At 37.0% G+C, this 14,871-nt stretch overlaps 1 protein-coding gene across 3 annotated transcripts in view; it reads left to right on the top strand.

Annotated features, from left to right (window-relative positions):
* Positions 1-4,363, top strand: part of LOC5566279 — a 223,639-nt gene extending 219,276 nt beyond the window's left edge. For all 3 annotated transcript variants that reach the window (XM_021840864.1, XM_021840863.1, XM_021840862.1), the window contains exons 9-11: positions 2,583-2,771; positions 2,842-2,997; positions 3,652-4,363. In XM_021840864.1, the coding sequence (XP_021696556.1) occupies positions 2,583-2,771; positions 2,842-2,997; positions 3,652-3,942 (636 nt within the window). In that variant the 3' untranslated portion in view covers positions 3,943-4,363. The remainder of the gene's footprint in view (positions 1-2,582; positions 2,772-2,841; positions 2,998-3,651) is intronic.
* The last annotated feature ends 10,508 nt before the right edge of the window (positions 4,364-14,871 follow it).

The following is a 14,871-nucleotide window of genomic DNA, read 5'->3' as shown; positions in this document are numbered from 1 at the left end:
AGCCAATATGTTGAAGGTTTACTGTATGGTATTTGTTTTGTTTTTACTGCAATTGTTTTCCTGGAAACTTTGATTATACAACTAAGGTCGAACTTTTGCCCCACCTTACTCTACTGAGGGAATCGGAAATTGGACAAACAGCTGGAGGCTAACCGACTAATAAACTATCTCCAGTACACTTTTCGCTTAAGTTTCGGAACCTCCACATACTTTACTTCACACGATATCTGTAACATACTGAATAGGCAGTAGAATCTCTTTGCTCTTCACAGTTTGCACTTTGTTATAAACATACGGAATGTTTTGATTTTGCGGAAAAATCTGGCCTCGTCGTAACGGTTTTCTTATAAGCATGTGTTATAACTACTATCTTAGGTTCGTACCCAAATGCAATTCATGTTCAAGTGACTTAGAATTGGTCCACTTTACATTCATGTGATAACTCACTTCATATTCCTATGATTCAGGATTGATTCAATTAAAATTTTGGAAAATCAGATATGACTCACTTAATAATGAATTTATTATACGTTTCTAAATCTGATCCTATTCGTATTCAAGGTATCCAAAATTTTGCTCACGAAGCGACAGTATTTCGAATCAAATTATCTAGTTGAAAGTGATTAATTTTTCAGCACCACATAGCGACAAAACCAGATTATCTACCTCCTGGGTGCAATGACTTTCTGAACAACTTCACTGAAAACTTGAAGTTTCTGCAGGTATAATACTAGTTGAAAATGCTCGATTGAACGTGCTTACTAGCGTCATGTGCTACTTAGAACCTAACTTTTCGCCTATCGGATGCCAACAACCTTCTGAATAATATTTTTGAACTTTATTGAAGACTAGACTTGATACTATTCGGATTCCTCACGTAGCGGCAGAATTCTGAATCACACTGCCAGTCTTCCGGATTAGACTGGCCTTTAAACAAAAAAGTTGTAAAACTCAACGGGGCACCCACTAGATAGAAGCCTTAGGGTAAGAAAAACGCTCTCTAAAAATTTCAACTCAATTGGTTGCTCCACCAGCTGGCGCATTCGAACTGAAGTTTGTATGGGATATTCGTCTCAAATATATTGAAAATTGATCCTAGGTCACTGTTTCGTTCGGTATACTAATTGTTCGCGTTCAAATAAGCCCAGAATGACAAATACACTAGTTGATACCCTAATGAGCATAATTACAGAAGGTTGTATCTGGATTTATTCTCATTTTCATTACTCTTTCAGTTGTTGAAAGTTAGGCTTAGATCAGCACTCCCGTACAGTCACTTATATGCATGCGACATGACGACTCGTGAGATCCACGGAGAATCTCGTGGGGCTTCCTCGATGACATCTTGCTCTAGTAATCTAGCTAATTCTTGCTCGACCTTCGGTTGCAATTGAATCGGGATACGATTTTGCGTCTGCTGGACTGATTTGCCCTTAGGATCGATTTGAACTTCCACCACAACTCCTTTCAACTTGCCGATATTTTTTTATTTACTTTATGACTGAAAAAAATATCATTTTTTTATTGAACAATCGTTAGTTTCGACTACGGACAACATGTCAGAACTGAATAAGACCATGGGTCCTGCTTTGTCCTTGGGTATTTTTTTGGTAATTTAGGACCCCTTGAAACCAACTCCAAAAAGGTCATTTCTACTTTTCTTCTTAACTGGCAAATTTGGGTATTGAACATTATCATTATGAAAGACCAGCTCAATCCTGATCGAACAAGATTTAGTATTAACCACCTAGAAACAGAAGAATAGTTTACAGTATTCTCTAGGCTCGAAATTTCCCCAATTTGTAAATAACTACGTCCCTGGACCTGTCATCTAAGTGGTTAATATCCTAATATGATTTCCCACGACCATGTCTGAGTTGGTTTTCGCAAATGATGAAGTTAGGCATTCAAATTTCGACAGTTTGGAAGAAAATCAAAATTAACCTATCTTTGGCCGGTTCTAAGCAGGTCCCATAAATAAACATAAAAATACCCAGGCCAAATCTGGTCTTAATAACTAATTTAGTTCTCACATGACGTCTGTAGTCGAGACTATAAAAACAAGTTGAGTTGGAGTCAGATTCATACTAATAAGTAAGGTATTGATTGAAACGGAAGTTGGGGTCATTTTTACCCGACTAGACCCAGTAACCCACCGGAATAACTCTGAACCGGTAGACGTATCCACAAATGCAAATGATGATTGAAAAACTAGACATCTAGATGATTCCATTTGAACTAAAACAAAGAAAATTCGTGAAGAATAGCCGAAATGGCTACAATTTGAACTTTTTTTCCATTTGCTGAGCGGATACAGGTTAATTTCAGTCAAAAGAAAGACATGCACAAACTGTGTGGTGTAAAACAGTCCTATCTATCTAAATGACATGCGGACTGAATTGGTATTTTGATTTAAAGAGAAATTTGTTGGAAAATGGCCCAGAGGGTCCAAATTATATAGGTAACCTTACTGGAAGTTGGTCTTAAGGATTGAGGGATTTATTCGTTCATTATACCAAGGATGAAGCATCCACCTTTGTCCGAACTTCAACATTTTCTCTTTCTCCCAATCCAAATTGCAGAAACTCAACGAAGACATCTGCCAGCTGAGCACGCTGTGCAGCAATAGCCAGAATAGCAACAATACAGTCTCAACCGGTGGCCTGGTGATCAATCGGGAAGATATCATCAGTGCCCTCAAACTGTGGAACGACGTCGACTCGATTCCAGAGCCGGACCTCATTCAACACGTGGTTCAAGCCTGCAATGAGGTTTGTATCCATTCTGATTTCGTTGCAAGGGAAAATTTATTAACAGCAATCGAATGTTTCGTTCCATCAGATTCCCAAACTGAAGGCTCGTCTACGGGAGAAGGAACAGCAGGTGGCCGCCATGATGGGCGGTAGTGGAGGGGCAAGCTTGGTGATGACGGCTAGCTGGCACCAGGCGCTGAACGAAACCAAGCGGCAGTACGAAGCGATTGATCGAGCCTTAGAAGTAAGTCCGAGATTTTCCAAAGTCTTAGAAAAACTGCTAGTGCACAAGATGTTCGAATGCATTTCAACGGTTAGGTGCTTTGCTTTTTACTTTCCTTTTACCTTCCCGTATAGTCTGTTTGCGAAAGTTTTGTCCAAGGGGTAACGTGTTTATTTATGAAATATTTAATATAACATTGTCTACGTTTAGGGATCGAAAGTGATACATGTTCAACACAGAGCGATTGTTTTACTGTGATGTTAACTATTGTTTTATCTTTCATCAATTGGCTGTGGGTGCTTATTTGTATAACGCAAAAGATCTGATTTTATATGATATGTTTTTGAAGAGGTAATTTGATTTGTTGGATATAAAAATGAAATAAACAGATGATAATATATTCCAGTTCCTAATATAGCTAGTCTTTTTCCTGCATGTCTGCACGCTCCCTTGAAGGAAAAAGCACCCAACATAGAAGACAATTTGGGATTCTAGGCTCCGGGAAAATCATTTCATCCCAATCACCTATTCTAAAGCACGCAAATAAAAATCACCACTTTCCCCGCATGTTGCATGATTCCTATAATTTAGAACTAAGCTTTCATCAGGTTTACAACATTCCCAAAAGAGTGTTCATTCCACGCAATACCCAAACCATAACGCTTTCATCCACAGACGCTTCACAGCGTACAATCGGTGGTGGAGCAATCGCCCGCCCTGATGCAGCTGCAACGTGATCTAGAAGAAACCAACTTCCAAGCGATCTCGCTGGTGTCCCTGCCGGCACATCTGATGGCGCCGCATCACCTCCATCAGAATGGAAACCTGGGGGCCTCTACGGCCAATGGTACGGGAGATGGCAGTATCGACCTGAACGCGAACCAGACCAACGGAAATAGCAACGGTTCGGTGGCGGTAGCAGGACTGCAGCTCAACCAACCGGATTTTATCGATTCGACGGCATAACGATAGAACAGCCGAACGAAGTGAGGGTCACTGTCGAAGATTTTTCCTGTTTTCTGATTATTAGATAGTGAGATAGAGTTTTTGCTCGTAGGTTTGTGTGTTTCAAAGTGAACGAGATATTGTGATCATTAAGCTATAAATATTTAGTAACATAAACTATTCGTTAGGATTGGGACAGTTTCATTAGCCAAAACAAAATCGCGATCCGGATAGTTCATATTGAGTAGATAAAGGAAAATCTGAACTAGGATAATAAGCAAAAACAAACCTTACAAAATGTAGTATTTTCATGTTTCCTTGTTATGCATAAGATAGTGTCCAAAGTAGCGAAAATGATGTTTCAACTAAACAATTATATGCTAGGATTATGTGTAGAGCGCGCACAGGTCGGCGCGATAGGATGATAGAATAAATTTTAAAGGTTCCAATCAAGACAGAAAACATCAAAACTAGTTGCATTTTTTAGCGTTTCACTGATGAATATTGTCCCGATGCGGCGTCAATTAACTGTGACAGTTTATTAGACTTAGATAAGCCGCCCCTGCGAGTAGCGGTAGAGGAAGACTTCGAGATAAGTGGATTGAGAGGACATTTTCGGACAGTAATTTCGGCGCACTTTATGTAAAATATGTTCATAGACAACTTCTTCGACGATTCGACTTTTGTTTGAGACCAGGAAGATTTACTTACCGATTGAGCATATCTTTATTTTTCAATCTTGAATCCCTTTGCTTCAAGGCTGTGTGATATAACCTTAATCAATGGTCAAGCAAACCGTTGTTAATCATGGTCCAAACTTGACAAACAATCCTCACACCTAAACACTACTCTAAACACAGAATTGTTATGTAGGCATATTTCGTGTTTTTTTTTTAATTGTCTTTGAAGAATATTTTTGACGATATTGCTATAAACAGTCTAAAATTACCGATCATAGTTCAAAGTTTCTTCAATAATTTCTTCACAGATTTCTCGACAAAAAGCTTGATTCTCCAGAGATATTTTCATGGATACATTCAGAGACTCTTCCAGAGATTCCATCAGATGAGATGTTTTGATGAATTTATTTAGAATTTAGTTCAGCATTCCATCTCTGATACCTCCACTAATTTCTACAATGATTACTTCAACATTTATTCCAGAGATACTTCCAGCGTTTCTTCTACAGATTTCTCCAGTCATTGCTCTTCAAAATTTCTCAAGTATTCTTACGTGAATTTTTTCTATATAAAGACTGGACTCGGAAAAAACTAGACGGTTTTGAATGTTTTCCGCTTTTCTAACTTCTTCTTCATTATTTCCCAAAACTTTTCGATCGGACGAAGTTCTGGTGTATTTCGCGGGTTCGCCTCCTTCGGGATCACATCAATGCCCTTCGCTTCGTACCAATCCATTACAGGCTTGGCGTAAAGGCACGAAGTGAGATCCGGTCAGAACAGCGTGGGACCACGGTGAGAGCGGAGGAAGGGCAGCAAGCGCTTCTGCAAGCATTTCTCTCGATAAATCTGCCCGTTCATGGTGCCGGTTGTAACGAACGGCTTGCTGTACCGTCCGCACTCACAAATCACCTAGCACACCAGGTTCTTCTTAGCGAATTTGTCCATCTTTCTCTTTCGGAACTTTTCCGGAACCTCCATGCGAGACGTACCGAATAAAAACTCGAACCGGGGATTTGTTTGGTGTACGCCTTGATGTATGTCTCGTCGTCCATGACGAGACAGCCTGGCTTGATCAGCCACACACGGTACAGCTTCCACTCACGCAATTTGGTCATCGTGTTTTGCTTGTCAGTCCAGTTTGGCTCCTCTCTGACCTTAAAAAAACGTGTCCCAGCCTACTGCATGGTCTGCTGGACGAACCACTTCGAAGAATTGACCACGTCTCGGGTGGAAAGGTTCAGGTTATTCTTAAAGTACTCCCTAATCTTCCGCGCCTTCCCTGGGTATTCCGTTTTCGATTTTTGTCGATGGTCTTCGTCTCCTGGAACATATTCACAACGCGGGACGCGATAGAATGGTGGATTCCACGCCTTTTGCCGATCCATCTGTGCGACTGACCAGGATTATCGATCACCGCGCTCAAGATTTGTTGGCGTAACTCTTCTGGTTTCGAGTGCATCTTGAAAACTATTTGACAGTTAAAAAAAAAGTTACACCAAAAATAAAGTGTAGAACTTTTTTCCGAGTCCAATCTTTAATCCACAAAGATTTTTTCTAAGGCAATAGAAGAACTCTACAAGAATCGCTCCATGAACTTCTACAGGGATATTCAACGTAATATATTAGGAACTTTGACATAAATTCTTACATATTCACAACGCGGGACGCGATAGAATGGTGGATTCCACGCCTTTTGCCGATCCATCTGTGCGACTGACCAGGATTATCGATCACCGCGCTCAAGATTTGTTGGCGTAACTCTTCTGGTTTCGAGTGCATCTTGAAAACTATTTGACAGTTAAAAAAAAAAGTTACACCAAAAATAAAGTGTAGAACTTTTTTCCGAGTCCAATCTTTAATCCACAAAGATTTTTTCTAAGGCAATAGAAGAACTCTACAAGAATCGCTCCATGAACTTCTACAGGGATATTCAACGTAATATATTAGGAACTTTGACATAAATTCTTACATAATTCCGACCAGGAATTCATCATGAAGCGTATTCAGGAATTCCCTCCATAGATTTCTCAATGGTTTGCTCTACCATATTATCCGGTGATTACCAGGAATTCATCATGAAGCGTATTCAGGAATTCCCTCCATAGATTTCTCAATGGTTTGCTCTACCATATTCGGGGTAATTCTACGAGTGGCGTGAGGTGACAATTGTCGTTGTCGTATAGCGAGGTGACAATTGTCGACTCGAGTGAAGTGACTCGCCGTGCAAATCAAATGGATAGTCACTTCACTCGAGTCGACAATTGTCACCTCGCTATACGACACCGACAATTGTCACCTCACGCCACTCGTAGAATAAGCCCAATTATCCGGTGATTACTCCTGCAGTCTCTTCCAACGATTTCTCTAGTAATTACTCAAGTGAATTGCTCATGTGTTCTTCAAAAGAGGTTTTACAATATCACCAAGTGTTTTACCCAAATTTCTCCAAAGATACGTTTAGAGATACATTCAGAGACTCCTCCGGAGATTCCGCCAAAGCAGAAAAACAATGATGATGTAGATGAATGTCTTTAGAATTTTCTCCAGGAAATGATGTAGCACTCGACTCTGATACCTCCAAAAATTTCTATAAGGATTACTCACAATTCTCTCCGGGATGCTTCGAAGATTCTTCCACCGTTTCTTCTGCAGATTTCTCTGTCCATTGTCGAACAAAATCTCTTAAAATATTCCTACAAGAATTCTTTTTTTCTAAACTATTAGGAGTTTGTTCAGGAGTTATTCCAGGAAATTCTACAAGAATTGCTCTATGAATTTATACAGGGGATATTCAACGTAATATATAAGGAACTTTGCCATAAATTCATACATAATTTCGAACAGGAATTTCTAATGAATCGTATCCAGGAATTCCCTCCACAGATTTATCAATTGATTGCTCCATCATTGCCTCCAGTGATTACTCTTGCAGTCTCTTCACCAACAATTTCTCTAGTAATTCCTAAAATAAATTGCGCGTGGCTTCTTCAAAAGAGGTTCTTCAATATCTCCAAGTGTTTTACCCAAAATTCCTTAAAAGTATTTCTGGAGAATCATAAAATTAATTTCGGAAAGACGGTGCACTTTTTTTAGAAATTCCTTGAAAAATCTTTAGAGGAATTCTCGAACGAATCCCTCGATAAATTTCTGGAGCTATCCTTGGAAGACTGCTGGTAGAGTTTTTGATGGTGTTCTACTAGAAAATCAAGGAGAAGCTCCTTTTGAAGTCCATAAAAGAATCATTTGTCTACTAGAAGAAATCATTGGAGTGATACCTGAATGACAAATACCTAAACAACATTATAATGAAGTTCTCGGAGAAAATCGTGAAAAACACAGAGAGTAATACTTGGCGTAATGTCACAAGGAATTCCAAAAAAAATCTTAGAATCCTCTTGACGATCTTTGGTCGGAGTCTCTGAAGAATCCTCATTAAAACTTGAGAATATCTCTTGATTCCTCTTATGTTTCTTTTAGGTGTCTATTCATTATCTTTGTGGTTCCTTTTTGGTTCAGTCTCTAATTGGTTCTTTTTTCCTGGGATGAGGTCTTCAAGGTTCCTATTTTTAGACACTTAGTAGCTATCAGTCTGGTCAGTAATAACTTCAAAATTTCGGAATGCCTCCTGCAAATAGTTCCACGAAGGATTTCTCAGGAATTTGACAGGAACATTTCAAGTTTTTTTCTTAAAATTCCTGTAATTTCTTCATGTTTCTCCAGGAGAAGTTTCAGACATGTCTTCAGGAACTTTGGACTTTATTAATATTAACTAAAAATACTTTATAAGTTCTTTCAAACATTAGTCCAAGAGTATTCTAAGAATTGCACAAAGCATTCTTCTAAGAATTTCAATGCTGACAGCTCTAGGAAATGTTCAACAAATATTTGCTTTAGTAGGTCCGTATCCTGACCACTTAGAAAGATGGCGTCTTCGGCTTATACAATGGTATCACTTGAGCTACTGAACAACTTTGCCGATCTTTCTTAGTGGTCAGGATACGTAGATATCTGCAAAATGAAAGTTTCATGCGCACTAGCGCCGCCTTGTGGCAAAATTTTGAATCAACTAGCTCGAGCAATGATAGCCCTTGAGTTACTTAAAAACTTGGCTGAAGATGCCATCCTTCTGAATGGACAATCTCCTGAGATATCTGAAACAAAAGTAAAAGTTTCATGCTCATTAGTGCCACCTTGCGGTCAAATTCCGAATAAAATTAAGTATTTCAATATAGCGCTCCACCTCTACAAGAACGTTTTGAGAAATTCTTTCCAACGGAGCATTTTGAGAAATTCCTTGAAGAATGTTTAGAAGAATCTTGAACGAATTCCTCGATAAAATTCAAGAGGTATCTATCCATGCTTGTTGAGTTCTTGAATGTGTTCTAATAGAAAATTAGTAACATTCTCTTCGAAACTGAATTTACGTAAATTTTGTAAAATATCAAATCGTCTAAAATCAAGCGTAGTTTTCATTGAATAATTAAGTCAAAACCATTTTCAAGTTAAATACGTTGTGTATACAGTTTGAAAAACATCGTAATTATCTTCGAAATCATAAGAATATGTGAAGACGGTTGAGTATTCATATAGTGATGGTCAAAAAAAGATGATTTTTTTTAGTAAAATGAGGACAAATTTTGAGAAAACTACTTTTAACTAATACTAGTTTTGATTTTTGACAAGTTTGATATTCACCAAAATTTACATAAATTCAGTTTTGAAGAGAACGCTAATGAAAGCTTTAAACAAACGCTGGAAAATAACAAAGTTATGAAGGCTTCACTGAAGGTCATAAGGTATAACTTGAAAGTTCAACCTTCAAGTCGCTTGCGCCACCTCTAAATATTGAAAATTATTGCTTAACTTTGAGGTTTCTCTTTTTATGTGATTTGGATTCAGAAGAGCACGCGATTTTTTGGTTTTGAGAACATTTGACAAAAAAGCCGCATCCTTATGAGTATGTCTGAGCACACCTTAGTTCATTCGAATTTGTCCTTCTTGAATTCTTTAAGAATCAATAACGGCAACCTTTTCAGTAATCTAGATAAAACTCCCAAGACACCAAAATATTTTCGAAAAAAAAAAAGTTGGTCGACACTTCTCATGAACAAGTTTTTTTTGTAAAGTTTTTTTTTAAGAAAGAGTTAAGCGGACTCTCAGAAACTCCTTCAAAAGTTTATACAGAGATTTCTCCATGGGTTTTTTTCTAAATTTTGTTCAAAATTACTCCATGGTTCTTCGCAGGAATTTTTGAAGAAACATTCTGTTAAATCCAGGAGTTAATATTTTGAGCAAATTTTATTTCTGGATGTATTCCTGGTTTACCATTAAAGAGTTCTTTTGAAATCCCGAAAAAATATAACAAATTTTCCTAAGAAAATTATTGGATTACTTTCTGAAGAAATTCCTGGATTACGTGTTGGAAAAATTGTGGTACAGTGACCCCACGCAGTTGAATCACCCACAATTTATGAATCAGGTGATTTCAAAAGACAAAATTATCATCAAACTTGTCACAAAACATCACAGAATTATTTCTACACATAGTTTCTTATCAGTAAAAATAATTCTGTGATGTTTTTTGGCAAGTTTGATAATAATTTTGTCGTTTGAAGTCAGCTGATTCATAAATTGTGGGTGATTCAACTGCGTGGGGTGACTGTATAAATCTTGGGAAAATCTAGACAAAATAATAGCAGAATAGCCGGTAATAATTTTTTGATTAAATTAACAAATTTTCTGAATACGCATAGCATAGGGCAGAAATAACATTGATAAATTGCTTACTTTTTGAAGGGGAGCCGAAAAATGTTTTGAAAAATGGGTTGACAAAATCGGGTCATCTATGTATCTCCTGAAAAATAACTAAGAAAAAAAAAGGTGCCATCCTGCGCTCTCTTGGTTACAAATGATTGTTCCTCAGATTTGTTATAAAACTATACGACGATATTCACCAATAAATTACATTGAAAACAACAATCTTTGACTTCTACTACTGTTTTCCTTAGTTGAGGTATTTTCCCTTTCCGTGTCTCGAAAACTGCACATGCACTCTGCTAGGACCTTTTCTCGTGTAATGAGAAAAGCATCTTTACTATGCAATGAAAACGCAATCGCAGTTTTACAACTCCCAACATAAAACAGCAAAGACAGCAAAATGCAATGTTTTCATCAATTAATTCCATTTTCGTAAAAATCAATAGAAAAAGCGTTATCCTAAAGCAATAGTATTGATTCTGGCTTTCACTTAGTTTGCACGAATGATCAAACTTTACGAAGACTAGAACTAAATTCCCTCCCATAAATCCATAGAAAGCGATCCCCTTTGCGGTCGAGAAAATGTCCTCTCAAAATCCCAATCTGTGTGGCTAGACGCAGAAAAGCAGAATAGATAGCCGTTGATACTGAATTACACATTAGGCGAACTACTCACCTACGCAAATTCGTTATGACAATGAACACGTCCATTTTTATGACACCTTTTGCATTAGTTATAAATCAGGCGAACTGACGGCGAGTTCTTGCATTATATTGCAATCATTTTCCGAGATTATCGTGTACAGATCGTATGAATCCACGACCCTTCCATTCCTGTCAGTTTTCCGTTTTGTATGTATTTTTTTCGGTAAGTTCCAACATTTTGTATGCTTTTATGACAGATATAAAATAGCATTAAGTTGTAAGTGATAACGACTAGTTTGTTAAGTTCCACTTCATCCAACGGGAGTGCAAAATTTACTGATCCAATCCAGTAAGTTGATCGAGAATTTAAAGAAGAAAAAACTGAAAGTTGAATGCCATTGAAGAAGCCTACGCCTATATCGTAACTACTGAATTGTCCAATTACCGTAAGCTGTTAGATTATTTAGATATGAATAACTTATTCACAGAAACCGTTCGAGAGAGTGCGACAAGGAACGTGTGGAAGTGCGAGTGTCTGTGTATATTTCTATGAATTGAATAAATCATCGGAATGATTCATTTGGTGTTTTGTAGCGTTTTTGCAATATCACAATGCCCTTCGGGATTGTCCGCATCTAGCGAGCATGCGATCTTTCACAATAATGAAACGCGGGCAATCGAACACGACATGCTCCGATGTTTCCTCCACACCAGCAGATATGGGACACGCAGGAGATTCTGAGTGCCTGAACCTATGCAGGTACTGCCTATAGCAATCATGTCCTGACAGAAACTGCGTCAGGTGGAAGTTTACTTCCCCATGGTTTCTTTTATACCAATCTTAAACATTGATTGTATGACATTTGCCAGAAAACCATTTGCCAGAATCAATTCGCCAGAATAATTTTTGCCAGAAAACCATTCCCCAGAATAAATTTTTGTAATTAATTTTCAATCTGATTTTCAATTAATCGACAAATTTATGGGAAATTTAGGCCTACCGAATTTTTCGATACACGTCATTTTAGTATCTTAAATATACTCATATTATTTGTACTTATAACATGAAACATTGTGAAGCCAACTCTCAGACTATTTAAACAAAGACTATTGGACTACTAGCACTGCACAGCTACAGCGCAAAATTAATTGAAATTTAGCGTAACTTCTATAGCACAGTGCTCGCATCGTAAATGTTGTCCAAATAATAATTAAATCATTGTTGTCATCAATATTATAACAAGTATAAAACAACTGATCGATCCATGTTATTTAGTTTATTTTGTTAAAATCCTTCGCAAACAATTTTATGTAGTTTTCACAACTTGAAACATGTGTGGCAGAACTGACGTAAGATTACCTTTTCTTGTTATACATATAGCTGTCTTGATAAAAAAAAGCTGAAACGTTTAGAACGAATACGTTTAGTTGAATGGATTCACTAATATGAATAGTGTATCTTTGTGGAAAAATATCGCAAAACAACTAAAAAGAACAGCCTTTTAGTGAAAGAAGGGAACGTTTTGTTTGAAATATGATCAGTTTAGCGTCAAAAATCATTTTAAAAATATAACTTAAATGGCTTAGCCCAACGTTCTTTCGGTCATATATTGCTATACAATATTCAGTCCTTGAAAAGACGTTATACTTTTCTACTCTTGAAAATAATTTGAACCACGTTATATTTTGTTTTAAAGTTATTTTACACCATTTGGGACAGACAGTCAAAAAACTCTTCAATCTTCAGTATTTACCCTGAATGAAAGTTTTAGCTATCTGGTACTGGAGATATTTAGAAATTCCTTGAAGGACTGCCACGTGGCTAATGGTGGATGCCAAAAAAACTCACAGATATTTTTTTTCTCTTATTCTATCACTTGCTTTACGAAACAAGTCGGTTATAAAGATTTATGTTTTTAGAATCACTCGAGTTATTGAAGATTCCAAATAAAAAAAAAAGTCATGGTTAACCTTCCATGATTGACTCACTTTCAATATAGCTTCTTTATTTGGGGACATGTATTGATTGTCCATTTCCCGATTTTTACATTTTTACTTTTGAGGGATTCCACGGAGGCATGCAAGTCGATTCTGATCGACCATTTCAAAAATATCTGAAGCTTTGCACAGTTTTTCAGTTCCATCTAAATCGTAATTTTCCGATATCAAATCTTCAAGTTGAATCACGACTAACTATTCAAAAGGGTGTATGTGAAAATGGTTCAAAAATATTCAAAAAGCTGCACAGCAAAAACGGTTTGTTCGATTGTTAGACAACTAAAGAAACAAAGTTAGACAACAAAATAAAGATTCCAAAAAAAAAAAAAATACACACAGTAAAAAAATTTTTTTTTGCATTAAAAAACATAATTTTTGACACAAAAACTCAAATATCTCAAAACCCTATCGGAATACCAACGTAATTTTTTGAGGGAAAACGGTCCATTATAAATATTAGCTATCTACCATAAAAATTTGGTGATGGTAAGCCAATAAACAAAAAAGTTATGACATTTCAAATATTTCACAAATTTGACACCTAGTGAATTTTTTTTTTCATTGTTAATTTTTTAGGACCGCAGTTTGTTGCTGAATTTTTTGTTAAGGGTACCACATGAGGTTAACAAGTTGTTTTCATGATATTTTATTTAATTATTCATAACTATTATAGCATCTATTAGAAAGTTAAACGCGATCCAGTGTTGTGATCTAAAGTCTTGATAGTGTCATATTTTTTATTGTACGTAACTGAAGAAAAATTCTCTCAATAGTGTTGAAACCTTTTGATAAAAGAAACCTATAAGAAATCTAATATTGAAGACAAAAGCTACAAAAAAAGTTTTCTATACAGGTATTCGACTAGTTTACCTGCAAAAAGTTTACCTCGTAGAGAACAAGGCGGGTCTATACCCAGGTGATCTAGTATACGTAAAGCAGGTCGGTTTTCTCGGCGCTGGTTTTCTCCACAAAGTTAAAATCTGATTACACCTGGGTATAGACCCGCCTTGGTAGAGAATAGACTTTGTTAATCATATTTGGGAGAAAGCGAGTAACTTCAACAACATCAAAAACATGATAGGTACATACCATGAACATACTCACAAAAAAGCTAAAAATATACTTCCACTATGGTTATAAAAGATTTAATTGTAAAATTTTTCTTCAGTCAAGCAAACGACACCAAACTAGTCAGTAAAAACTTAAAAGTGATTTTGTTTATTAAAATCTAACGAGCAACATGAGTAGTCGCTTTCTCAACTGTTGCAGGCCGTTTGCAGAAAAAAAGTGTTCGAAAGAGCTACGAAATCTCACCGAAAGCACCATAGATAAACTGAAAGCGGCTGGTTATGCTCCAATGTCTACATTGAATACAAATTTACGCATTTGTACGTCCTGCCGTTTAAACGTTGACAAACGGGCAATCTGTACATCATCGGTGGATCAGGTTGCAGGAAGTTCGAAAACAACAACAACTGAGGAATTACTAGATGCACCGACAACAACTGAGGAGTTACCAGAAGTACCAAGTGCAGATAGTCTTGCCACGGTACCATCAGCGACATCTGTTTCAACAAATCAATCAGAAGATGAGTGCATCCAGAAGGTCAACATCGAACGCTTCAACGAATGGACGAAGATGGGTTACGTCAATTATCCCGAGAAAAAATACCGTGAAATCAACGAAGCTGTACGAAGAAATCTCTTCAAATTAGGACCTGAGGATGTGGAAAATACAGACTACGATGAGGTAATTATGAATATGAAGGAAAGGTTCTCGAATCTAGCCACGACAAGGAAAGAAAAATTATTGATTTTGTCGATGCTGCCAAGCTCGTGGTCTATTCAAGACGCCATTGATGAGTTCAAA

Source organism: Aedes aegypti, chromosome 2, assembly GCF_002204515.2.
Source record: "Aedes aegypti strain LVP_AGWG chromosome 2, AaegL5.0 Primary Assembly, whole genome shotgun sequence".
NCBI classification, from domain to species: Eukaryota; Metazoa; Arthropoda; class Insecta; order Diptera; family Culicidae; genus Aedes; species Aedes aegypti.
This window is presented reverse-complemented; position numbering and strand designations above follow the sequence as displayed.